This window comes from Oncorhynchus tshawytscha, linkage group LG08, assembly GCF_018296145.1.
Source record: "Oncorhynchus tshawytscha isolate Ot180627B linkage group LG08, Otsh_v2.0, whole genome shotgun sequence".
In the NCBI taxonomy this organism is placed as follows: Eukaryota; Metazoa; Chordata; class Actinopteri; order Salmoniformes; family Salmonidae; genus Oncorhynchus; species Oncorhynchus tshawytscha.
In genome coordinates this window covers 82,648,895-82,673,888 of record NC_056436.1, presented here as the reverse complement: position 1 = coordinate 82,673,888, position 24,994 = coordinate 82,648,895, and the positions used below count along the sequence as shown (strand labels likewise).

The 24,994-nt window shown below is 42.2% G+C and overlaps 1 protein-coding gene across 1 annotated transcript; it reads right to left on the bottom strand.

Annotated features, from left to right (window-relative positions):
- Nucleotides 1-10,729: 10,729 nt before the first annotated feature.
- LOC112255889 (solute carrier family 25 member 48) lies at nucleotides 10,730-24,821 on the bottom strand. The gene is made up of 7 exons (XM_024428728.2): nucleotides 24,627-24,821; nucleotides 20,332-20,375; nucleotides 19,457-19,528; nucleotides 18,488-18,740; nucleotides 16,969-17,259; nucleotides 12,346-12,479; nucleotides 10,730-11,445 (listed from the first exon to the last, which is right to left on the bottom strand). The coding sequence occupies exons 1-7, from the start codon at nucleotides 24,670-24,672 to the stop codon at nucleotides 11,341-11,343; spliced, it is 945 nt and encodes a 314-aa protein (XP_024284496.2). The 5' UTR covers nucleotides 24,673-24,821; the 3' UTR covers nucleotides 10,730-11,340.
- Nucleotides 24,822-24,994: the final 173 nt, after the last annotated feature.

Here is a 24,994-nt window from a genome sequence, read left to right as displayed (position 1 = left end):
CTATTTCACATCATGTATTCCGTATGAAATGGAGCCAACAGAGTAAAAGGTCAGTGAAGAGATAGGAAACCTCATCACATCATGCCTCTGTAGAGGCTAGTTGAAATCATGAACGTAGCTCATGTAAATGATGAACCTAGTCTAGAGGGGGTTAAATGAGATTGACTACAGTGTTGTCGTAACAGTGAGTGAACCAACCATCAACCATATTCAGAGCTCAGAGATGAAGTGTCAATGAATGGTAGTTCCCTTTGGATGGTCTATAACTCTCTCCTATTCTCCTGATTACACACTTGTTTATTACTGAACCCACGTCATCCCAGTAATTTCACATCTCATTCAGGGGTTAATATGTAAATATCTGCTCACTTTGAATCTAGAAATGTACTTGAATTAAATGAATTCCATTAAAGGGATATATTTTTACAATTTACGGACATAATTTCATATAAGTATGAAGACACAATGTTGACCAAAAGTGGATTTCAGCTTTTTACTATTGAACTCATAATGAATGACTTCTCAAAAGCCCTCTGGAGTTACCACTACCTCCCACTCGGTTACTTTTTTCTGTAATGAGTTGAAGAACCTATATCAATCTTAATCAATATGATATTAACATATTGTAATAAATAATGCAGTGGTGTTAATGTGTAATTCTAACTATAACCTGATATCTGCTGAGAAATTGCTATGCAATATAAGGGTAATTTGAGTACGTTTTCTCATCTTTGCCAAGTTATCCAGTGCAATCCAAATATCTGATAATATCTTCTTGAGATGTATTCCAGCAGGACAGAATATTCTAATTTAGTAATATTTTAATTAATTACACACAGAGCAAATTTAAATCAAAGTATTAATGGATTTTAGTGCGGAGAGAGAGAGAACAAGCGAGACAGAGAGAGAGAGAGAGAAACTGAAGAGGTAAAAATAATTGCGGACATTTCCAGAGCCTGAAGAAAAGTTCCTTCCTTCCCACTGAAGACACTGGACTCATCCCAAATGGGACAATCTTCCCATAATGCTCTAGTCAAAAATAGTGCACTATATAGGGAATAGGGTGCCATTTGGGATGTACACACTATCACCGCAGGAGGGGAGAGGGGACAGTACAGTGGACTGCAGCAGATCTAATGTGGAGGAGAATATTACAAACAGCCCAGACCCTCTGTTACATGTCACAACAGCATCTTGATGTAATTACATTAGTCCATCACAGTGCCTTTAAATAGCAAAAAATATCCTGCTCCAAAAAGGATAAATATGTGATTTGGACGCGTCAGTGTGCAGAGTGTGGATTTGTTTGTTTTTTGTTGTTTTGGTAGTTGAAACTACAATATGTTTGGGGCCCACCAGTTGTTGTTTTGGCAGTTGAAACTACAGCATGTTTGGGGTCCACTGGCCCAACAGTTGTTTTGACAGTTGAAACTACAATATGTTTGGGGCCCAACAGTTGTTTTGACAGTTGAAACTACAGTATGTTTGGGGTCCACTGGCCCAACAGTTGTTGTTTTGACAGTTGAAACTACAGTATGTTTGGGGTCCACTGGTCCAACAGTTTTTGTTAACTCTATCATGTTGGGGATACACAACACGGTTGTGAGTTTGGGCTGTAATTGAAATGCGAAACAAAAACCGCCCATCAACAATCGTATTTTATCATGAACATCAACACTATGCAATAGCAGCAGTCCCCACCAGAGCCAGAAGAGACCATTATCACATCCCATTTATGTGCGTCTTCATAAATACATTTATCAAGATTAATTTAAAAAAGTTTCAACCGTATTTGTTGAAAGTCTTCCACGGGGTGTAATTAAACAGTGTTTTATTCTGTGTTGTTTAGCTGTGGGAGCCCCTGGTCCCGTGATAGACTTACTGCCTTACTCAATACAATACACCATGTGGTTGGCCCTGAACCTCCCAATAAAAACAGCCATGAAGTCTTACGCATGCTACAACGGATGGAATATTTTTATTTATTTTACCTTTATTTAAAAGTCAGTTAAGAACAAATTCTTATTTTCAATGAAACTGCCTGTTCAATGGCAGAACGACAGATTTGTACCTTGTCAGGCCGGGGGTTGGAACTTGCAACCTTCCGGTTACTAGTCCAACGCTCTAACCACTAGGCTACCCTGCCACCTCTACACTCTAACCACTAGGCGACCCTGCCACCTCTACACTCTAACCACCAGGCTACCCTGCCACCTCTACACTCTAACCACTAGGCGACCCTGCCACCTCTACACTCTAACCACTAGGCGACCCTGCCACCTCTACACTCTAACCACTAGGCGACCCTGCCACCTCTACACTCTAACCACTAGGCGACCCTGCCACCTCTACACTCTAACTACTAGGCGACCCTGCCACCTCTACACTCTAACCACTAGGCGACCCTGCCACCTCTACACTCTAACCACTAGGCTGCCACCCTGCCTCTAACCACTAGGCGACCCTGCCATCTCTACACTCTAACCACTAGGCTACCCTGCCTCTAACCACTAGGCGACCCTGCCACCTCTACACTCTAACCACTAGGCGACCCTGCCACCTCTACACTCTAACCACTAGGCTACCCTGCCACCTCTACACTCTAACCACTAGGCTACCCTGCCTCTAACCACTAGGCGACCCTGCCATCTCTACACTCTAACCACTAGGCTACCCTGCCTCTAACCACTAGGCGACCCTGCCATCTCTACACTCTAACCACTAGGCTACCCTGCCTCTAACCACTAGGCGACCCTGCCACCTCTACACTCTAACCACTAGGCGACCCTGCCACCTCTACACTCTAACCACTAGGCGACCCTGCCACCTCTACACTCTAACCACTAGGCTACCCTGCCACCTCTACACTCTAACCACTAGGCGACCCTGCCACCTCTACACTCTAACCACTAGGCGACCCTGCCACCTCTACACTCTAACCACTAGGCGACCCTGCCACCTCTACACTCTAACCACTAGGCTACCCTGCCACCTCTACACTCTAACCACTAGGCTACCCTGCCTCTAACCACTAGGCGACCCTGCCATCTCTACACTCTAACCACTAGGCTACCCTGCCTCTAACCACTAGGCGACCCTGCCACCTCTACACTCTAACCACTAGGCGACCCTGCCACCTCTACACTCTAACCACTAGGCGACCCTGCCACCTCTACACTCTAACCACTAGGCTACCCTGCCTCTAACCACTAGGCGACCCTGCCATCTCTACACTCTAACCACTAGGCTACCCTGCCTCTAACCACTAGGCGACCCTGCCATCTCTACACTCTAACCACTAGGCTACCCTGCCTCTAACCACTAGGCGACCCTGCCACCTCTACACTCTAACCACTAGGCTACCCTGCCTCTAACCACTAGGCGACCCTGCCACCTCTACACTCTAACCACTAGGCTACCCTGCCTCTAACCACTAGGCTACCCTGCCTCTAACCACTAGGCGAGCCTGCCACCTCTACACTCTAACCGCTAGGCTACCCTGCCGGGTAAGGGAACCATGGCTTAGAATAGTCTTTCATAATGTGGTGTTGACGGACATAACTTTATTGATACATTATACAGTATGGTTCAAATTAAGTACTTTATTCTATTGTTATTATTATTATACTACAGTTTACAATCAGGTGGGCCCCATCACAAAAAGATCCTCTTGTAATAAAATACAAATACAATTTATGTTTTATTGTTCCAAAACCCGGATAGGTGCAGTGAAACAATGTATTGTTTAAAACAATGTATTGTTTTACAGGGTCAGCTATAGTAATACGGCACCCCTGGAGCAAATTAGGGTTAAGTGCCTTGCTCAAGGGCACAGCGATAGATTTTCCACTCTGTCAGCTCGGGTACCGCAGAGAGGTAACAATGTTGCAGAATTCATGATGTGTTCCAAAAAAATACACGACAGGTCGACAACAACTAATAAACTGGCAGAAGAGCATGTCAGTTATCTCCTGCTTTGTGCTAGCTGTGTGTTTGTGACATCTCCTGCTTTGTGCTAGCTGTGTGTTTGTGACATCTCCTGCTTTGTGCTAGCTGTGTGTTTGTGACATCTCCTGCTTTGTGCTAGCTGTGTGTTTGTGACATCTCCTGCTTTGTGCTAGCTGTGTGTTTGTGACATCTCCTGCTTTGTGCTAGCTGTGTGTTTGTGACATCTCCTGCTTTGTGCTAGCTGTAAGTTTGTGACATCTCCTGCTTTGTGCTAGCCGTGTGTTTGTGACATCTCCTGCTTTGTGCTAGCTGTAAGTTTGTGACATCTCCTGCTTTGTGCTAGCTGTGTGTTTGTGACATCTCCTGCTTTGTGCTAGCTGTGTGTTTGTGACATCTCCTGCTTTGTGCTAGCTGTGTGTTTGTGACATCTCCTGCTTTGTGATAGCTGTAAGTTTGTGACATCTCCTGCTTTGTGCTAGCTGTAAGTTTGTGACATCTCCTGCTTTGTGCTAGCTGTGTGTTTGTGACATCTCCTGCTTTGTGCTAGCTGTGTGTTTGTGACATCTCCTGCTTTGTGCTAGCTGTAAGTTTGTGACATCTCCTGCTTTGTGCTAGCTGTGTGTTTGTGACATCTCCTGCTTTGTACTAGTTGTGTGTTTGTGACCTCTCCTGCTTTGTGCTAGCTGTGTGTTTGTGACATATCCTGCTTTGTGCTAGCTGTGTGTTTGTGACATCTCCTGCTTTGTGCTAGCTGTGTGTTTGTGACATCTCCTGCTTTGTGCTAGCTGTGTGTTTGTGACATCTCCTGCTTTGTGCTAGCTGTGTGTTTGTGACATCTCCTGCTTTGTGCTAGCTGTGTGTTTGTGACATCTCCTGCTTTGTGCTAGCTGTGTGTTTGTGACATCTCCTGCTTTGTGCCAGCTGTGTGTTTGTGACATCTCCTGCTTTGTGCTAGTTGTGTCTTTGTGACATATCCTGCTTTGTGCCAGCTGTGTGTTTGTGACATCTCCTGCTTTGTGCTAGCTGTGTGTTTGTTACACATGCACACTGTGAGGCCCGTGTGGGTGTAGTGGAGAATAGAGGACAATGGGTGTACTGTACTGGAGCAGCAGAGATACAGGCGTATATCAGGTCACAGTAGTTAGTAGATAAATCCATCTACAGGCTTATATCAGGTCACAGTAGTTAGTAGATCCATCCATCTACAGGGTTATATCAGGTCACAGTAGTTAGTAGCTCCATCCATCTACAGGCGTATATCAGGTCACAGTAGTTAGTAGATAAATCCATCTACAGGCTTATATCAGGTCACAGTAGTTAGTAGATCCATCCATCTACAGGGTTATATCAGGTCACAGTAGTTAGTAGCTCCATCCATCTACAGGCGTATATCAGGTCACAGTAGTTAGTAGATAAATCCATCTACAGGCTTATATCAGGTCACAGTAGTTAGTAGATCCATCCATCTACAGGCTTATATCAGGTCACAGTAGTTAGTAGTTCCATCCATCTACAGGGTTATATCAGGTCACAGTAGTTAGTAGCTCCATCCATCTACAGGCGTATATCAGGTCACAGTAGTTAGTAGATAAATCCATCTACAGGCTTATATCAGGTCGCAGTAGTTAGTAGATCCATCCATCTACAGGGTTATATCAGGTCACAGTAGTTAGGACCGTGGGTCCTCCAGAGATAGAGGGTTATATCAGGTCAGAGTAGTTAATAGATCCATCCATCTACAGGGTTATATCAGGTCACAGTCGTTAATAGATCCATCCATCTACAGCTGTATTTCCTCCAGAGATAGAAACTAATATAGATGTTTAAATATTTGATGTATTCAGGAAAGCTGTTGAAACTAAGGATAAGTCTGAAATAGCACCCTATTCCATATGTAGTGCTTTTGGTCTAAAGAAGTGCACTATGTAGGGAATAGGGTTCTATAGAGCTCTGGTCTAAAGTAGTGCACTATGTAGGGAATAGGGTTCTATAGAGCTCTGGTCTAAAGTAGTGCACTATGTAGGAAATCGAGTTCCATTTCAGAAACAGACTAAAAGCTTGGTCTTCTCTGGTAGCCTTAATACAGTGGGTTGATGGGTCAGTACCTGCAGGACTGCAGCAAATTTGAATGACAGTGGAGGAGGGATGGTGACACACACACACACACACACACACACACAGACACACACACACACACACACAATGGAGGACGGATGGCGGCACACACGCACACACACACACACACACACACACACACACAGACACACACACACAGACACAGACACACACACACACACACACACACACACACACACACACACACACACACACACACACACACACACACACACACACACACACACACACACACACAGACACACACACACACACACACACACACACACACACACACACACACACACACACAATGGAGGACGGATGGCGGCCCAGGCTGGCACCATCTCTCTGTCTAGACCAGTCATCATGGATTCTGTTGACACACGGATGACAAAATTAATCTTTCACCATTTTATTCCCATTTTATTGCCTATCGTTTTGTTTTACGACTGTCCTCTCTTGAGTCTTTGTCCAGTTCACAACGTTACCGTAGTAACCATAACTACAGCTGTTTGGCGTTGCAGTAACTGAAACCACGGAGATCTTATATTACTCTGATGTTTTATCAGATGCCTCTTCTTTCAGGACCTACACCTGGCTGTCAGGGAAACGTTATCATCACAATGTATATCGAGACAATTCATTGTCTATTTTCTAAAGCAACACAAATACAACATGGTAGCTTTGCACATTAAAAATCATTAGATCAAATAGGGTGTTTCCCAAACGATGGGTAGAACAGTGTTTTTTTTTGTCTATATATATTTTTTTACAGTCGGATAAACACTCCAAACAGCTTGGAGGCGTCCACATGGTCCTAAAGCACACCGTTGCCTCGTTTTGTATCACATTCCAATAATATAACTGTGTGTGTGTGTGTGGGGGGGGGGGAATGTTGCGCCCCTGCTTTCCACTACATAGCCAAACTGAGTTGAGCCCATTTGTACAGCCTGGTTACACATCCATCATAATTGCTGGAACTGTGCTGGAACTGCGCTGGAAAGGACAATATAACCTTAGGAAAGGACAACGTAACCTCAGGAAAGGACAACGTAACCTCAGGAAAGGACAACGTAACCTCAGGAAAGGACAACGTAACCTCAGGAAAGGACATCGTAACCTTAGGAAAGGACAACGTAACCTCAGGAAAGGACAACGTAACCTCAGGAAAGGACAACGTAACCTCAGGAAAGGACAACGTAACCTCAGGAAAGGACAACGTAACCTTAGGAAAGGACAACGTAACCTCAGGAAAGGACAACGTAACCTTAGGAAAGGACAACGTAACCATAGGAAAGGACAACGTAACCATAGGAACGGACAACGTAACCATAGGAACGGACAACGTAACGTTAGGAAAGGACAACGTAACCATAGGAAAGGACAACGTAACCATAGGAAAGGACAACGTAACCTCAGGAAAGGACAACGTAACATCAGGAAAGGACAACGTAACCTCAGGAAAGGACAACGTAACCATAGGAAAGGACAACGTAACCATAGGAACGGACAACGTAACCATAGGAACGGACAACGTAACCATAGGAACGGACAACGTAACCTTAGGAAAGGACAACGTAACCTCAGGAAAGGACAATGTAACCTCAGGAAAGGACAATGTAACCTCAGGAAAGAACAACGTAACCTCAGGAAAGGACAATGTAACCTCAGGGAAGGACAACGTAACCTCAGGAAAGGACAACGTAACCTCAGGAAAGGACAATGTAACCTCAGGGAAGGACAACGTAACGTTAGGAAAGGACAATGTAACTTTAGCTTTGTTTATTTGGTTGTTATAGAAAAGTTAGTGGTCAAAGAGTAACACATCCTGTAAGACATCGGTGCTGTGGGCTAATAAAGTAACATTGAAAAGGACAGAAAGACCTGCTGATTTGCTCCCAATAACCACCTTTATTAGCAACGTTTCCATCTAACCAGGTGACCTGACGGAGATCCATCTAACCAGGTGACCTGACGGAGATCCATCTAACCAGGTGACCTGACGGAGATCCATCTAACCAGGTGACCTGACGGAGATCCATCTAACCAGGTGACCTGACGGAGATCCATCTAACCAGGTGACCTGACGGAGATCCATCTAACCAGGTGACCTGACGGAGATCCATCTAACCAGGTGACCTGACGGAGATCCATCTAACCAGGTGACCTGACGGAGATCCATCTAACCAGGTGACCTGACGGAGATCCATCCAACCAGGTGACCTGACGGAGATCCATCTAACCAGGTGACCTGACGGAGATCCATCTAACCAGGTGACCTGACGGAGATCCATCCAACCAGGTGACCTGACACAGATCCATCTAACCAGGTGACCTGAGGGAGATCCATCTAACCAGGTGACCTGACGGAGATCCATCTAACCAGGTGACCTGACAGAGATCCAACTAACCAGGTGACCTGACGAAGATCCATCTAACCAGGGGACCTGACGGAGATCCATCCAACCAGGGGACCTAACGGAGATCCATCCAACCAGGGGACCTGGTTAAGATCCATCTAACCAGGTGACCTGACGAAGATCCGTGTTGGATCTTAAGGTCATCAATAAAGGTATTACACTGGGAGCATGTTCAGTGTGAGGGCCTTTCTGTCCTTTTCAAAATGTTCCCAAAACTTTAGGTGGATCACAGTTTTTATGTGTGCTCACTGTGCTCTTTAAAAGGTATCTTAAGATATATTTTAGTTATGTCATTTCCCTCATCCTTCCCTTGCTGTGTCCTAAGACTATCCATCCATACATTAGTCAGTCACTAGAGAGAGAGAGACTGGTGATGGGTTAAGTTGGCAGAGGGCAGACTGGTACTAGGCCATTCATTCAGTTGCACTGGGCTAGAGCCAACAACACCACACAGGGGCTCTCTGCAAACATTACTAGCGGTCAAATTATTGCTTCCTCCATCCCCGTTTCCGCAAATCTCATTGGAGGAGGTCCAAGGGAGGAACGTTGGATTTAAATAATGTGTGAAAAACAAGATTTTTTTTTGAGGAAGTCTGAAAAAATACACTATATATACAACAGTATGTGGGCACCCCTTCAAATGAGTGGATTCGGCTATTTCAGCTACACCCGTTGCTGACAGGTGTATAAAGTTGGGCACACAGCCATGCAGTCTCCATAGACAAACATTGGCAGGAGAATGGCCTTACTTAAGAGCTTAGTGACTTTCAATGTGGCACCGTCATAGGATGCCACCTTTCCAACAAGTCAGTTCGTCAAATTTCTGCCATGCTAGAGCTGCCCCGGTCAACTGTAAGTGCTGTTATTGCGAAGTGGAAACGTCTAGGAGCAACAACAGCTAAGTTGTGAAGTGGTAGGCCACAAAAGCTCACAGAACGGGACCACCAAGCATGTAGCTCGTAAAAATTCTCTGTCCTCGGTTGCAACACTCACTACAGAGTTCCAAACTGCTTCTGGAAGCAACGTCGGCACAATAACTGTTGTTCAGGAGCTTCATGAAATGGGTTTCCATGGCAGAGCAACCGCACACAAGCCCAAGATCACCATGCGCTATAACAAGCGTCGGCTGGAGTGGTGTAAAGCTCGCCACCTTTGAACTCTGGAGCAGTGGAAATGCATTCTCTGGAGTGATGAATCAAGCTTCACCATCTGGCAGTACAACGGACAAATCTGGGTTAGGCGGATGCCAGGAGAACACTACCTGCCTGAATGCATAGTGCCAACTGTAAAGTTTGGTGGAGGAAGATTAATGGTTCGGACTAGGCCCCTTAGTTCCAGTTAAATCTTAATGCTACAGCATACAATGGCATTCTAGACAATTCTGTGCTTCCAACTTCATGGCCATTTCCTGTTTCAGCATGACTGGCCTTCACAGAGCCCCTGACCTCAACCCCATCGAACACCTTTGTGATGAATTGGAACGGCCGACTGTGAGCCATGCAACTCCATATTGGGGGGGGGAGGGCAACTCCATATGAATGCCCCTTGACTTTGGAATTAGATGTTCAACAAGCAGGTGTCCACATACTTTTGGTCATGTTGTGTATATAGAGAGCAATTTTTCATATAATTATTGTCCTCTAGGACATTGGTTTTCAAACCTCTCTTCAAGGACCACCAGACATTTCACAATTTAGTTGTAGCCCTGTGCTACCTCTGTTTAACCTTGGTATTTATTCCGTTGATTCAGGGGCACTAACTCTAGAATAGTGTAAATATATGGACTGGCTGGGGGTCCCAGAGGTTGAAAACCCCTGCTCTAGGATATCAGCTGGTGAAGTTTTTTTTTTAGAGAACAGCGCCTTCTAGTGGAGGTTGTTTGTAGTCAACAGTTCATTCAAAACGTGTGTGTGTGGGGGGTTGTGTGGTATGGGGGCCCAGGACAGAGTTTGGGAAACACTGCATTACTGTATAGTGTAAAGACAGCTGTACAGAAGCACTCTGCCACCTGACTTTATCAGTCACCCACAGCCCTGAGATAAGGTTCTTCAGAAGGATTCTTCATTACCCCCATACATGTGTTCAGTAACAAGCTGCCAACATTGTGGGCCCCTGATGTTTTTGTTACTGTGTTTACTCGATTACTGTTACACGTCAGTAGCCTAGTATCTTTAAGGTTACTGCAGTCATTTAGAAAGCACTCTGACTTTTGGAGAGGATTCAAAGAAAGAATACAATTTCAATTTAAACAATATGTTTATTAGATTTTCCAAGTAAAAGTGTACAGAAACAGTCCGTAACAAGAATTCCCCCCCAAAAACCCACATTTAAAATAACTTTTAAGAAAAAATGATGTACAAAACTATGCCTCCTTGTGGAATGACATTTAATTTCTCTCATACTTATTTACAAATCACAAAGTTTAAAGAGTTTAATTAAAAGCCTGGCACCAACAAAATATAATGATTCATGTGCATATCATTATGGAGGTTAGAACTGGTTTACTGTTGGGTCCTAAAACGAGTTAATTTATTTAGTACAGCTTTATATTAAGCATACTGTTACTGTATACTGTAGCACAACATATTTAAATGTATACATTTGTCAATTAATGTAAGGCACTTTAATTTAAGATATTTTCTTAATATAAGAAATTAGTATTTACACTTTATAAATAGATTGTATTATGGCAGTAGCGCAGATAATTCTCAACTAGAACAATTCTCAAGTCAAGACACTCCCTACTTTCATTCTGCAAGGATTCAAATGATCTTCCTGAGGAAACCATTTGGAGTGTCCTAGGACAAGAGAATAACTGTCAAGATAATGTTTCATTATATTCCTTGTGTAGATACTAGAGAGCCCTGAAGAACTGCAGAGAGAGTTCGTAGCCCAGAAACATGGTGGCACTCATTGGGAAGCCTCGGATAGCGTTCACGGAGGCTCCGCGGAAAAAGACCTGGAGAGAGATCGAGACAAAATAATGACATAACGTGTAAGAAAGAAAGAAAAAGGAATTCAATTAAAACTTAATATCCTAATGTTCATAACAGCCAACCAAACAAACATAATCGCTGAAACCACATGGTTAACACCTATTCAAGCTTATTCAGGCCAAGTGCCTTTCTTGTTAAATTATTGTCAGGTATTGATCAAATGTCTATGATCCGTCGCTGTCTGCCAAAACACATTTGAACAAGATCTGTCTGGTCACTTGGGGGGGTGTGTGACATAATACTATTGGCTATTTTGTTACATCACAAATTGACCAAAACCTGTTTGAACTCCCTCTTAACCTAGGAACGACCTTGGTAGTTAGTTAATAACTTTTCTTTGGAACAGATCTCGTCTCGCCCTTGTGACTTTTACAGGACATGTTGAGTTGGGTTCACCTGAATATAAACTTTAAAAGCTGACGGGAATAAAACCTGCAGCTACTAGTAGTGTCAACAATTATCTATGTTGCCACAAAGCTACACCAAAACCACAGGCTACTGTATTACATTACAAATGAAAATGTAGTGATGAATCAATGTTAAATTACTACACGGTGGGCTGGTTTCCCGTACAAAGATTAGACCTACACATGGACAAAGAAGCATGTTCAATGACCTTCACCTAAAGTGCTGCTTTGTCCAGGTCTACAGACTTAATGGGGGTCTGGGAAACGGGCCTGGGAAACGGGTCTGGGAAACGGGCCTGGGAAACGGGTCTGGGAAACGGGTCTGGGAAACGGGTCTGGGAAACGGGTCTGGGAAACGGGCCTGGGAAACGGGTTTGGGAAACGGGTCTGGGAAACGGGCCTGGGAAACGGGTCTGGGAAACGGGCCCAGTGTGTACTGTGTGTCTGTTCGCTTACATGTATCCCCTCGGTCTGGTAGCTCTGAACGACGCAGTGGACAATCCCTCTATATTTCCTTGCGTGGAGAGCGTCAGCCTGTAGTCTGCTCTTCACCACGTCTGCTGGAGTAGCCGTGACCCACGAGATAGAACCTGTAGACAGAAACATGTCAGAGGTCAGGAGATGTACTTTAGCATGTAGCAACATAGTTGATCTATAATGTTTTAGATAGTCCTTGTAACAGGCTTTGGCTACAGTGATGTACTTTAGCATGTAGCAACAGAGTTGATCTATAATGATTTAGAAGGTCCTTGTAACAGGCTTTGGCTACAGTGATGTACTTTAGCATGTAGCAACAGAGTTGGTCTGTAATGCTTTAGATAGTCCTTGTAACAGGCTTTGGCTACAGTGATGTACTTTAGCATGTAGCAACAGAGTTGATCTATAATGATTTAGAAGGTCCTTGTAACAGGCTTTGGCTACAGTGATGTACTTTAGCATGTAGCAACAGAGTTGGTCTGTAATGCTTTAGATAGTCCTTGTAACAGGCTTTGGCTACAGTGATGTACTTTAGCATGTAGCAACAGAGTTGATCTGTAATGTTTTAGATAGTCCTTGTAACAGGCTTTGGCTACAGTGATGTACTTTAGCATGTAGCAACAGAGTTGATCTGTAATGTTTTAGATAGTCCTTGTAACAGGCTTTGGCTACAATCAGGGCATGTTCCAGTTAGCAAAGCTTTATATGTAATACAAATAATAATAATAAATAATTTGGTGGTAGAGAAGACAATAGCACTCAGTTAAGAGTGTAGCTACCATAGAGGTACAACCAGTTTTGGGTACTGACAGATTCCATGTAACAGGGATTACGTAATCAGATTACATCAACCCAGATGATTTACAGGGTATCCTAGTGGTTAGAGCGTTGGACTAGTAACCGGAAGGTTGTAAGTTCAAATCCCTGAGCTGACACGGTACAAATCTGTTGTTCTACCCCTGAACATGGCAGTTAACCCACATAACTAGGCAAATCAGTTAAGAAGGCTGTCATTGAAAATAAGAATTTGTTCTTAACTGACTTTCCTAGTTAAATAAATGTTTAAAAAAACACACAAAAATAAATGGATTGCAGCTACATTCTTAAAAACAGCCAATTACATTTTATAAAACGTCAAGATGTTTCTTCAAAACACACTGAACTGGCAGGTTTTTGAAATCTGTGATGAGACACACTGCTAGGAAGTCACCTTTCAGTGGGAATGGAAGCTTGTCCCTTCTGTTCTAATCTATTACAAATCCCATTTGTCTTCTCCTTGTTGCTTTCCACACAAACATTTTTTATTTGACCAAAAACATCAGACCCTCACTTATTGAGAACTACAGTTGTAAAAGGAGGGTAAAACTACCAGAATTATTTTAGAATACATCAAATCCTTGAAATATATCACAAGACATCTAGTGGCCCTTCGAGTACTTATCACAGATGTCTGTAATTATGTCTTGCTCTCTGTGTGGCCGTATCAAAATATAATTAAATAAGATGATTTAAAATAGAAAACAGAATGACGAAGCTGTAAAACGTCTAAATATAAACCATCTACTTAGTGAAAGGCTCCCGAGTGAAGCAGCGATCTAAGGCACTGCATCTCAGTGCTAGAGACGTCACAATAGACACCTTGGTTCAAATCAAGGCAGTATCACAACCGGCCGTGATTGGGATCCCCGTAGGGTGGTGCACAATTGGCCCGGGTTTGGTCGGTGTAGGCCGTCATTGTAAATAAAATATATATTTTTTTTAAATACAGTTTTTTTGTTTAATATGAGAGTTTCAGCATGAAATATCCTTGACATATTTTTTTCACTCTTGTATTTATTTTACTATGTATATTTTACTATGTCACTATGTATATTTTACTATGTCATTATGTATATTTTACTATGTCACTATGTATATTTTACTATGTCACTATGTGTTTGTTGTCAATGTTTTGGGGGTTAAACTGGTGGCAGTTATGAAACAAGTCAACAGTAGGAAGAGTTGCAGAGTTCATTGAAATTAATGCCATTGTTGATTAGATGCTTTTTTCATTAATTAGGCTTGAACCATATGGTCTAATTAAATCAACAACACCTTTCTCGAACATTCAAATCGAAGGAAGTAGTCATAATTAATCGTTGTCACCTCTTAAGCGCATTCTGGTGGGAAGCTGCTATAGACCACCAAGTGCTAACAGTCAGTATCTGGATAACATGTGTGAAATGCTTGATAATGTATGTGATATCAACAGTGAGGTATATTTTCTGGGTGATTTTAAATACTGACTGACTTATCAAGCTGCCCACTCAGGAAAAAGCTTCACCCTACCAGGGTAGTTACAAACAGCACAGGAATGAAATCATCAACATGTATTGATCACATCTTTACTAACGCTGCAGATATTTGCTTTAAAGCAGTATCCAAACCCGTAGGATGTAGTGATCACAATATAGTAGCCATATCTAGGAAAACCACAGTTCCAAAGGCTGGGCCTAATATAGTGTATAAGAGGTCATAGTATAAGTTTCGTAGTAATTCCTATGCTGTTGATGTAAAGAATATTTGTTGTTCCGTGGTGTGTAATGAGGAGCAAACAGATGCTGCACTTATGAAATTGCTTATCCCAATTATTAATAAGCATGCATCCATTAAGAAAATGACAAAAACTGAAATCCCTGTTGATTGATGAGGAATTTAAAAAAATGTTTTATGGTTGAGAGGGATGAGGCAAAAGAAATGGCAAATAAGTCTGGCTGTACAACCGATTGGCAAACGTACTGCAAATTTAGAAATCATGTGACTAAACTGAATAAAAATAAATAACTACCCTATGAAACAAAGATAACTGACATAAAGAATGATAGTAAAAAGATTTAGAGCACCTTCAATTACAATTTTTGGAGAAAAAGGCACACTCAGCTCCATCATTCATTGAATCAGATGGCTCATTCATCACAAAACCCACTGACAGCGCCAACTACTTTAATGATTTTTTTTTTCATTGGCAAGATTAGAAAACTTTGGCATGACATGCCAGCAACAAAACGCTGACACTACACATCCCAAGTATATCTGACCAAATTATGAAAGACAAGCATTGTACTTTTGAATTCCGTATTAAAATTCTATCAACACGCAAACAGTTCTTAAAAATGTCCTACATTTTCCTCTCTATGTGTGGTTGTTCATCTTATCTCGCTCGATGGAAGTTCATAGTTCACCCATTACCCAACTTTTAAAAAAACCCGGATAATACAGAGGTCTGTTTGTGCGAAGCTTGATTAGTAATGCCTAGGAATACAAACATGTGAATGCTATGTATTTTGACAAGAGAGAGAACAGTATTGATGTTAAGAGTTGATAATTTTATGCAATTCATCATTTACAACTGACTGAACAGTTGTTGATGCTACGTGACAGTGTGAATCATTTATCATATTTCAGAGGTATATCATTAAAACTGTATAGCGAATAGGCTAGGTGTTCATCCCGGAAAAACCCTAGACCAGGCTGCCCAACCCTCTTCCTGGAGATCTACCATCTGGTAGGTTTTCAGTCCAACCCTCTTCCTGGAGATCTACCGTCATGTGGGTTTTCAGTCCAACCCTCTTCCTGGAGATCTACCATCCTGTGGGTTTTCAGTCCAACCCTCTTCCTGGAGGTCTACCGTCCTGTGGGTTTTCAGTCCAACCCTCTTCCTGGAGATCTACCGTCCTGTGGGTTTTCAGTCCAAATGTAATTTAACACACCTGATTCTACTTATTAGCTGCTCAACAAGACCTTAACTAGCTGAATCAGATTTGCTAAATTAGGGTTGGATTGAAAAACTACAGGACAGTAGATCTCCAGGAAGAGGGTTGGACTGAAAACCTACAGGACAGTAGATCTCCAGGAAGAGGGTTGGGCACCCCTGCCCTAGACCCACTCCAATTCGCATATCGCCCCAATAGATCCACAGATGACGCAATCTCAAATGACACTCCACACTGCCTTTTCCCACCTGGACAAAAGGAACACCTATGTGAGATTGCTATTCATTGACTACAGCTCAGCGTTCAACACCATAGTGCCCTCAAAGCTCATCACTAAGCTAAGGATCCTGGGACTAAACACCTCCCTCTGAAACTGGATCCTGGACTTCTTGACGGGCCGCCTCCAGGTGGTAAGGGTAGGCAACAACACATCTGCCACGCTGATCCTCAACACGGGGGCCCGTCAGGGGTGAGTGCTTAGTACCATCCTGTACTCCCTGTTCACCCATGACTGCATTGCCATGCACGACTCCAACACCATCATTAAGTTTGCTGAAGACAACAGTGGTAGGCCGGATACCCGACAACGATGAGACAGTGAGGTCCGGAAGGCGGTAGACTAAAACTCAAACCTGGTTACAGCCCTGCTAACAATGTCAGGATTGTGGGTTTGATTTATTATTGGGCCTAACAACCCTCCAGCAGTACATTCTCTGGCCTAGTGGAAACCAAAACGAGGCCACGGTTTAAACAGAATGCTCCTTTATCTGACCTAAAGGCTACTTTCTAATTTGCTTCCACCAATCACAACAGTAACATTATCATCCTTCCGTAAACACCTTCCAGTTACCTGCCAGTCCTCCAGACACCCATACAGTACAGGGATGAGGTGATGACCTCCCTTCAGGGGATAGCCAGCGACGGAACAACGCGTAGGGGATGAAGTACAGCGTGTACCCAGGAACGTCTCTCAGGACCATGGCCCCGGCCCCTCTGTAAAGCCCCCGGATCCCCTCAGTCCGCAGTATGGAGCTGATGCAGTGGATGGGCCCTCTGTAGGTCGGCTGGCCCTGGAGAGTCACGGAGCGCACGGCGATGTTACCATTCACGTTTCCGGTCGTCCCGGCGAGGTTCAGGTTCTCTAAAATACACAAGGATTCAAAACAATGATTAGATTCTACTTCCCTTTATTGACCACTCATGCAGAAAGAAGATAATCCAAACTATGGGTCAACCTTTTATTCATATTTTATTTGACTAGGCAAGTCAGTTAAGAGCAAATTCTTATTTTCAATGACAGCCTAGGAACAGTGGGTTAACTGCCTTGTTCAGGGGCAGAATGACAGATTTGTACCTTGTCAGCTCGGGGGTTTGAACTTGCAACCTTCCGGTTACAAGTCCAACGCTCTAACAACTAGGCAACTCTGCCGCCCCTTATGTGGAAGGAGGCTTTAACTATATACCAGAACAACAGGTGATGGTCAACATTTAACCCATGTATTATGCCCTATATTGTAGGCACCATAAAGATCCATGGGGCAACACACAAGGACGCGTGGTACATCGCCATATATAAAAAAAAGGTGCAGCAGTTTCCGTCTTCAAAACGGTGACTGGTGACTCATCACTGACAGGTGTTTATAACGCCTTTCAGTTTTATCAACCTTTTAAGTGAGCTGGTTACAATCCACGGGATTTATCATCTCAAGCTAGCTCGCCTGAGTTGCTTGTTGTGAAATATGAATGGCTTGTTGGAAAACTAAAACTGAATCAGAATAGGCAAAATAATTGTTTTCCCTGGTTCATTGAATTGTCAATTTATTCTGTTAAGGTTCTAATCTAGACCTCTGAGTAAAGTCCCACTAAAATGAGCTGTCTAAACCCATGGGAACTATAGGCACTGTACCTGCTAGAATGGTCTGAAGGGTAGTTGTACTAAAGGAAATACCTTCTAGAATGGTCTGAAGGGTAGTTGTACTAAAGGAAATACCTTCTAGAATGGTCTGAAGGGTAGTTGTACTAAAGGAAATACCTTCTAGAATGGTCTGAAGGGTAGTTGTACTAAAGGAAATACCTTCTAGAATGGTCTGAAGGGTAGTTGTACTAAAGGAAATACCTTCTAGAATGGTCTGAAGGGTAGTTGTACTAAAGGAAATACCTTCTAGAATGGTCTGAAGGGTAGTTGTACGAAAGGAAATACCTTCTAGAATGGTCTGAAGGGCAGTTGTACTAAAGGAAATACCTTCTAGAATGGTCTGAAGGGTCGTTGTACTAAAGGAAATACCTTCTAGAATGGTCTGACGGGTAGTTAAAGTAAAGGAAATACCTGCTAGAATGTTATATAATGTTGTATTGGGCTTTGACTTTACCTGATAGACAGGGCAGAGTCTGCATCTGCAGTCTGATCTTAACTAAGTCGACCGGCGCTCCGAGTCCCACTGACATCAGCCCTGTCAACATGCTGGCCAGGGTCATGTCCAGCATACCACACGACCGTCTCTCGTCACCATGGCGGAACTTGCTTATAACCCTCTGTGTGTTGTTGAAGAATCCAAACACCACTGAGTTATACACAGTGATGCTGGCCAGCGGAAAGGAGAGACCCTTGAAGAAGCCAGCAATCTAGGTGGAAGAAAAATTCAAGGTTTTATGGAACAATTTGTTTTGCAGAAGGCCTGGGTCCCAGTATACCACGTGGCCTTTGGCAGCTTTAAGCATTCTCTTTCTCCCAGAGCGCCCTCCGCTTCTTTCCAGGTTTTTCTCCCCCCCCCCCAGTACAGAGGGAGTATTCACAGCAAGGCACAATCATTTTTTATAAAACAAAAGCACAGTTGCTTCAAAAGTCAAATTTTTTCATTCCAGAACTGTCACAGCTAGGCCTAAAGTATAATCTACAGGTGAGAGTGTGAGTTGAATATAGGATATTATTAATGAACTTTTACAGTAGTTGTCGAGGCTGACACTTATGTCCAAGGCCTCTACAGTTCTAAAGGAAACCGTACTAATACAACGACGACAAATGGTTTATCATGCCAAATATTATCCCATGGCCTCCCATGGCTTTCTCTGGGTTCCATTCCCTTTGAGACCACACACAAAATGTCCATGTACGCATAACTGTAAATTGCTTTGAATAAAAGTGTCTGCTAAATGGCCTATATTTCATTTGGACTACAAGAGTAGTGACAAATCAAATAATATTAGTCACATGTGCCTGAATACAACAGGTGTAGGTAGACCTTTACAGGGAAATGCTTACTTACAAGCCCCTAACCAACAATGTAGTAAAAAATAATAATATACTAATAAGAAATATAAGTAACTAGTTAATCACTAACCGTTTCCTTTCTGTAGATTTGGAGGACACAGTGAAGGGTGTTCTTGTATCCTTTCCCAGCTTGTAAACGAGTCTGTTGGGTAGAATCATAGAATGGGAAACGATAAGAACCTCAACATTCCCACCACATAAAACAACGGCCTACACGATCTACAGCATGTAGGCTAGGTGATGCGTGCTAACAGGTTTTAATGTTACCGCAGGCCTATAGCCCTCTAAATGGTAACTGTGTATGTACAGATACAGTAATATTGCATGTTTGGTAAAAAACAAACAAGGTTTGACATTAAGGGTTGATCTATTGCCTAGAGCAAGTGAACTGAACAGTTAGGCAAATTGAGCTTGCTCGGAGGTTACCCCCACTGGGCTTAAAAAAATATATATATATTTTTTTTACTGACAGCAACGAAACTGCAGGAATTGATCTGCCTGGTTCCCCTCCATAGTTTAAATGAAAGAGACAATGTAAGGCATTTGTGTGTGCTTTTCAGACCTTAATGTCAATCCCTGATTTAAACCCACAGTAGGTTGGTGGCACCTTAATTGGGAAGATGGGCTGGTGGTAATGGCTGGAGTGGAATGGTATCAAACACATGGTCTCCATGGTCTCCATGGTTTCCATGGTCTCCATGGTCTCCATGGTTTCCAGGTGTTTGATTCCATTCCAATTGTGTCATTCCAGCCATTATTATGGGCCTTCCTCAACTCAGCAGCCTCCACTGTTTAAACCTCATCGGACAGTTTCCTGTACACAGATTAAGCCTAAACCTGAACTTAAACTCAAGATAAACAGAGAATGTCCATTCAGTTCAAGGCTAGGCTTGATCAGTATCTGAGAAAACAGTCCTTTATGTGTTGAACTGTGTCCTCATGTACCTTGACTGTGTCCAGAGGATGACCCACAATAACACTGGAAGCTCCTATTGGAAAAACAGATGGAAACCACATTTAGAGGATTGAGAAGGGATAGATAGGGGTGAAAGAGAGAGGGGGGGAGAGACAGTGAAAGAAAGAGGGGGAGAGAGAGTGAAAGAGAGGGGGGGACAATGAAAGAAAGAGGGGGAGAGAGAGTGAAAGAAAGGGGGGAGAGAGTGAGGGTGAAAGAGAGAAACACACACAGAACCAAAGAAAATTAACATTGACATGGTTTGATGAAGAACACAAAAACCTAAGAAAGAAATTGAGAAACCTATCCAACCCAGAAAATGCCTTCACTATGGTGAATCACTACAACAGTACAAAAATATATTATGGAAAAAGATGGAACAGCACATCAGAAATCAGCTCAATGTAATTGAAGAATCCATAGACTAACCACTTCTGGGAAAATTGGAAAACGCTAAACGAACAAAAACACGAAGAGTTATCTATCCGAAATGGAGATGTATGGATAAATCACTTCTCTTCTTAACAAAGAACAAACAGCAAAAACATTTACATGATCAAATACACATCTTAGAATCAACTATTAAAGACATCCAGAACCCACTGGATTCTCAAATTACATTGAATGAACTACAGGACAAAATACAAACCCTTGAACCCCAAAAAAGCCTGTGGTGTTGATGGTATCCTCAATGAAATGATAAAATATACAGACCACAAATTCCAATTGATTATACTTAAACTCTTTAGCATCATCCTTAGGTCTGGCATCTTCTCCAATATTTGGAACCAAGGACTGATCACCCCAATCCACAAAGGTGGAGACAAATTTGACCCGAATAACTCATGTGGGATATGCGTCAACAGCAACCTTGGGAAAATCCTCTGCATTATCATTAACAACAGACTTGTACATTTCCTCAGTGAAAACAACGTACTAAGCAAATGTCAATTTGCCTTTTTACCAAATTACCGTATGACAGACCATGTATTCACCCTGCACACCCTAATTAACAAACAAACAAACCAAGACAAAGGCAAAGTCTTGTCATTCTTTGTTGATTTCAAAAAAGCCTTCGACTCAATTTTGCATGAGGGTCTGCTATACAAATTGATGAAAAGTGGTGTTGGGGGGGGGAAACATACAACCTTATAAAATCCATGTACACAAACAACAAGTGTGTGGTTAAAATGGGCAAAAACACCAAATAACGCATGCAGAGCAGAATTAGGCCGTTAATGATCCAAATCCAGAAAAAAGCTGTTAAATTCTACGACCACCTAAAAGGAAGCAATTCCCAAACGTTCCATAACAAAGCCATCACCTACAGAAAGATTAACCTGAAAAAGTCCCCTAAGCAAGCTGGTCCTGGAGCTCTGTTCACAAACACCCAAGGACAGCAACACAATTAGACCCAACCGAATCATGAGAAAACAAAAACATAATTACTTGACACGTTTGAAAGAATTAACAAAAAAAACTGAGCAAATTAGATTGCTGTTTGGCCCAAACAGAGAGTACACAGTGGCAGAATACTTGACCACTGTAACTGACCCAAAATTAAGGAAAGCTTAGACTATGTACAGACTCAGTGAGCATAGCCTTGCTATTGAGAAAGGCCACCAAAGGCAGACCTGACTCTCAAGAGAAGACAGGATATGTACACACTGCCCACAAAATGAGGTGGAAACTAAGCTGCACTTCCTAACATCCTGCCAAATGTATGACCATATTAGAGACACATATTTCTCCCAGATTACACAGACCCACAAAGAATTTGAAAACAAACCCAATTTTGATAAACTCCCATATCTATTGGGTGAAATACCACAGTGTGCCATCACAGCAGCAACATGTGTGACCTGTTGCCACGAGAAAAGGGCAACCAGTGAAGAACAAACACCATTGTAAATACAATCCATATTTATGTTTATTTATTTTCCCTTTTTAACTTCAACAATTTCCACATGATATGACATTTGAAATGTCTTTATACTTTTGGAACTTTTGTGAGTGTAATGTTTACTGTTAATTTATATTGTTTATTATCTACTTCACTTGCTTTGGCAATGTTAACACATGTTTCCCATGTCAATAAAGCCCTTAAATTGAAATTGAATTGAAAGAAAGCATGCAGGGCATTCTACGCAATTAAAAAGCTAATTAAAATCTAAATACTTATTAAAATTGCCTAAATCGAATTTAAATGTGTCATTGAACCAATTGCATTTTATGGCAGTGAGGTGTGGGGTCCACTTGCAAAACAAGATTTCACCCAACGGGACAAACACCCGATTGAAACCCTGCATGCAGAGTTCTATACGATTCTCCTACATGTCCAGAGGACAACTACAAACAATACATGCAGGGCAGAATTAGGCTAATATCCACTAATGGTTGTTGCTCATCCATATATTTATTTATTTTATTCCATTCCTTTACTTAGATTTGTGTGTATTAGGTATTTGTTGTGGAATTGTTAGATTACATGTTAGATATTGCTGCACTGTCAGAACTAGAAGCACAAGCATTTCGCTACACTCGCAATAACATCTGCTAACCATGTGTATTTGACCGATACAATTTTATTTGATAATAAGAAAAACTCAAAATAGAGCAATTACGTTTTGGAAACATCTCAAATACAGTGACACCCTCTCATATCATTACCAAGCCCTGCAATGCCAAGAACTGAGCAAAGAGCCCCCTCATCCAGCTGGTCCTGGGGCTGAGTTTACAAATCTGTTCTACTAACACACTGAAGTCTCAGTCCCCTCATCCAGCTGGACCTGGGGCTGAGTTTATAAATCTGTTCTACTAACACACTGAAGTCTCAGAACCAGAACATCGAATCAATCAGAATAAAATACAACAGTCAAAACACAACTATATTACCTATTGGGAAACATAAGCACAAATAAAAAGGCAGCGCTATATCGCCCTAAATCGACAGTACACCGTGGCAAACTATTTGACCAAGGTTACTGATCAAAACCTTAGGAAAACCTTGACAAAGTACAGGCTCAGCGAGCACAGCCATGCACCACAGCTGATCCTGTGACAGAACTGCATTTCCTAACAAAATTTCAAAAATATAAAACAATGAGTGTAATTACCCCAAATGTAAAACCCTTATTCAAAGTTTCAAAGACTTCTCTGATGACAATAGGCTACCTGTCCTGTTGGGGGAGGACGCAGAGAGCTGTGGGTTGGCAGCGCACTACATTGCTGCCTGCCATAAAACGAGGGACAGTGTCTGACAGACCAACCAACCTGTACATGTCCTTGATACCATTGTTATTGTCCATTGTATGGTTATTTTAACCCTTGAATATTGTTGTTACTGATTGTCCCGTTGACAGTATTGATTATTATTATGTTAATATCGCAAATGTATCACTTACTTAATCGCCAAAGTACGCTTTGGCAAGATGTCCATTGTTACGTCATGCCAATAAGGCAAATTGAATTGAAAGCGAGTGAGATAGAGGGAGAGATAATAACAACATAATGTTGTTTCAGTGGTATACTGCCTAGAACATCTAACCCTCCTCAGACAATACAACTATAGTACCACAGATTTCAGCGAAGTACGGAGAGAACTGGGAGAATCATGTCCCGCCAGACAGTCTCAACAGCATTTTAAAACACAACCACAGCTCTACCTCTGTTTCGGGATCATTCTGACTCAACATTTTCAAAAACAAACAAACAAACGTAGGCCGATAATGTTCACAACTACAGTAGTCTGCCTATAGGCGAATAACAGGCGATGAAGAGTGAGAACAAGCTACAGCATTCAACAGATAGCATTATGTAATGTGAAACTACTGTACCCCTTTACTGGTCGTTCAGATAGCGCGCCTTGCAGAAGTAGAATATAGAAAAGGAAGACTTTTTCTCAAACTAAATAGTCAAACGTGTTGGAACTGTTTTATTTAATTATTAACTCCCGTTAAGTGTTTGATCAAAAATGACAACATGTCAAGCGCTATGTGGGCAATTAGATTTGGAAACTCTGTGTATGCTTCCCATTGTTTAAACTTTGTTCCAATGATTCATTTTTTAAAATTTATAATAGAACATAGATGAAACATAGGCCTAGGGTTAGGATTAAACAAACATAGCAAATGTATTAAAATGAAAAACAAACGTATATTTCATGTCTAACACACATGATGATAAACAAACCAAATCGACATACAATTGTCCAACACGTGCTCTATCCCAAACTCATCTCTAATTCTACAGCTAATTGACTAGTTAAAAAATAACGGACACTCACCTCCAATCCACCCTGCAAGGAAGTCATCTAAATGAAAACAATTCATTTTTGGATGCTCTTAATATACCTTTTCTTTTGTCACTGTCACCAGTCAGTCACTTGTGAGCAGAAATCTTAATTGTCTGGAATCGAAAGTCGATACAGACACGCGGGGTAGAAACAAAGTAAAACAAATGTACTTTCCAAGCATCTTTGTAAACCTCTAGATAGGTGTAGGAGGGTCAGTAAACATAAAAACGTTGAGAGGGATTGGACGTCTCTAAACCAATCAGTATCTAGGATTTCTGTACAGCATTTGCGGTCTCAAAACAATGGGAATGCTCGTTTTGCATGGTCCGGTGCCCCGGGAGACAGAGTTTTAACGTCAG